The sequence below is a fragment of the Anopheles aquasalis genome, chromosome 2 (genome assembly GCF_943734665.1).
Source record: "Anopheles aquasalis chromosome 2, idAnoAquaMG_Q_19, whole genome shotgun sequence".
NCBI lineage: Eukaryota > Metazoa > Arthropoda > Insecta > Diptera > Culicidae > Anopheles > Anopheles aquasalis.
Window position 1 is genome coordinate 11,190,001 of NC_064877.1, and position 2,500 is coordinate 11,192,500.

At 47.4% G+C, this 2,500-nt stretch overlaps 1 protein-coding gene across 2 annotated transcripts in view; it reads left to right on the top strand.

The window, feature by feature from the left end:
* The window catches only part of LOC126570883 (putative metabolite transport protein HI_1104), a 7,805-nt gene that overhangs the window by 2,841 nt on the left and 2,464 nt on the right, over positions 1-2,500 (top strand). Inside the window, exon 2 of one of the 2 annotated variants that reach the window (XM_050228962.1) lies at positions 2,300-2,500. This exon is cut by the window's right edge and continues 52 nt beyond it. In XM_050228962.1, coding sequence (XP_050084919.1) covers positions 2,323-2,500 — 178 coding nt within the window. In that variant the 5' untranslated portion in view covers positions 2,300-2,322. Of the gene's footprint in view, positions 1-2,184 lie in introns of those variants that run through there. The other variant, XM_050228961.1, reaches the window with a different exon arrangement.

Consider the following 2,500-nt stretch of genomic DNA (forward strand, 5'->3'; position numbering starts at 1 on the left):
ATCAAAGAGCCTACTACTGATTGGTTGCCACCGTTGCAGCCTACATCCATTATGAATATGTATGCAGCCACGCAAAGTTGGCCCCGCTTGCCCCCTAGTAGGCCGAGCTGTGGTGTTGATTGGTTATTAGTATCCAGCAGCAGCAGCAGGAAAGGCTCGGAACACCTGGTCAATAGACAGCATCTGTTCGCCAGCGGTGACGTTGAACTTGAACTTGAATCCGGTGCATGGTCCCTCACGTTTCCCCTCACGCAACTCAGACGGTGACAGACTAACGCCTTAAGCGACAGCTCCTAGTGATACACCTGTGATCTCTCTAGTGCGACTGCATTCCGGATCCGGGTACCAATGACTCCGTTCAACCTAGAGCCTCCCCTCTCGTCTGGTAATGACATATCCGTGTCAACTGTCCGGTGGCGTGTTGGTTTTGTCGGTTCCCCTTCACAATCAGTGTCTCTTACCTAGCGGCACCGTGAACGAGCGAACGGATTATTAACTCCTACATTATGATAATGGCCACCCCTCCGTAGCCCATATCGTTTGACTTGTGTGTGATCACCATCACGATAATCGGCGTCAGGCTAAGAATCGAACCAATCAACACTTAAAACTCCGTCATCTCGATCGCGTAGCATGTCTCCAACTGCAGGCTTTGCAATTGCTTTTGATCCGCTGCCTGCTCTAATGCCAATCACTTAGTCCGCGTTTCCTGTAGCCAACCTCCAGGAAGCCAGAAATAAAATGTTCTTTCAAGGCCGTAAGGACAATGGCTGCTGCTGCAGAACGTGAACGTGTTCTGCAACGCACACGGGGAGGTTCCACGAGATTGCAAAGCTGTTCTGCACTTCTCCAGTGTCTCCCGGGTCCACTAGACTCACCCACCCACTAACAAATGGCCGTTGTCAAGCCAAGAGTAGCTGAAAAGTGAAAGGACAACGACGGTTCGGTAACCGATCAGTTTCCTGTTTTGTACATTCCTGGCAAGTCGACAAGAAACAAGACATGCGTGAAGGTGAAGCAACATATATGTTACCCCAGCCAGCAGCACCTGGTGCAATGCATTCGGATTGTTGTCTGAGTCTTTTTTTATATTAATAACATCGGATCAGCAATAAGCGCCCGATTGACGAACAGTGATAATGTTTAGCGAGTGAGAAATGGATTGTTGTCGCATCGCGAACAGCGAGCATCGGCTTGGCTTGCCTCTGCTTCCGGTTCCGGGTAGAAGGAGTTGATTAATCCTGGTTTATGAGTGACACTCGACGGCCGAAGGAAGTCCCATTAGCAACACAGCGAGTGCTGATCGCGCCTAAACGATCTTGATCTAATTGGTTCAGTTTTTCTTCTTTCTTGAGAGACAGCAGTTCCTTTTTTTTAGCAAAAAATTATCCTCAAAGTGCATCATCCTCATCCTTGTTCAATTAAAAAATTAGCAAAAGAACAAACTCATGCTTTCAATTCTAGAACCATTTAAATAACCGTTACCTTCTGAAAGAAGTAATTATAAATATGAATTGCTAATCACACACCCTCGGTCACAGTCAATCATGCCACATTACAACAGCACCTGGCATCTAATTGCAATAGTCTCACATTGATTAACGACTGCCCACACCAACCTCCAGAGATCCAGATCGGCCGTAAACTTTGCCGTAAAATCGCAATCGCATCCTCCATCAATAAATCATCGATCACGATCGTGCGTTACGACTCCTGGGCTGGGGGACTTCAGGGATCCTACACAATTATTGCTTATTGAGGCGCTTCCCATGTGCATATTGTGTTGTTCATTACGCGTGAAGCGTGACGGACGTCGTGTGCCAGATGAGTTAAAGCGAACCGGCCTCTTGTCATCCAGAATACCACTCTAGAGCCCCTTCATTACACAACGCATCGTGGTGGTGAGATCAGCAACCGATCGCTAGACGCCAATTGTCTCATTAAGTGATATAATTGTTAGGCAATCGATGACGATATTGCCCCGGGAGATGAACATCGCGAATGATTTAATAATATTGAAAACAATTTGATTATCACTTTCATGAAGGTGTTGCTTTACATTAACGTGGAAAATAAATTTCTTTTACTCGATTGTACTAAATAAAGGACAGTAGAGGACTCACCCATACCGCTAGTTGATCGATCTGCCAGTGATCTGTGTTAGTGACGATCCTGCTGATCGCTAGTCCGAAACGCCGGGTCTAGAATCGACTGTGGTCCAAGCGGCGCATTCGCGGCATTTGTCTTCTTTTGTTGATGTGCCATTTTTTTTACTCCCTTCTTGACCCACCAAAAAAAGGTACGTGCGTAACATCGCCCAAAATGCAGTCCACGATGAAGGAGAAGCTGCGAATGTTGTACAAACCGTACGTGCTGGCCGTCCTTACGATCGGGTACATTGCCGGCGAGCTCGGCCACTACCTGATCGGTGTAACGTCCAAGGCGACGGCCATCGAACTCGACTACGGTGATCAGGCGTGTCAGCAGAACCACACCGATT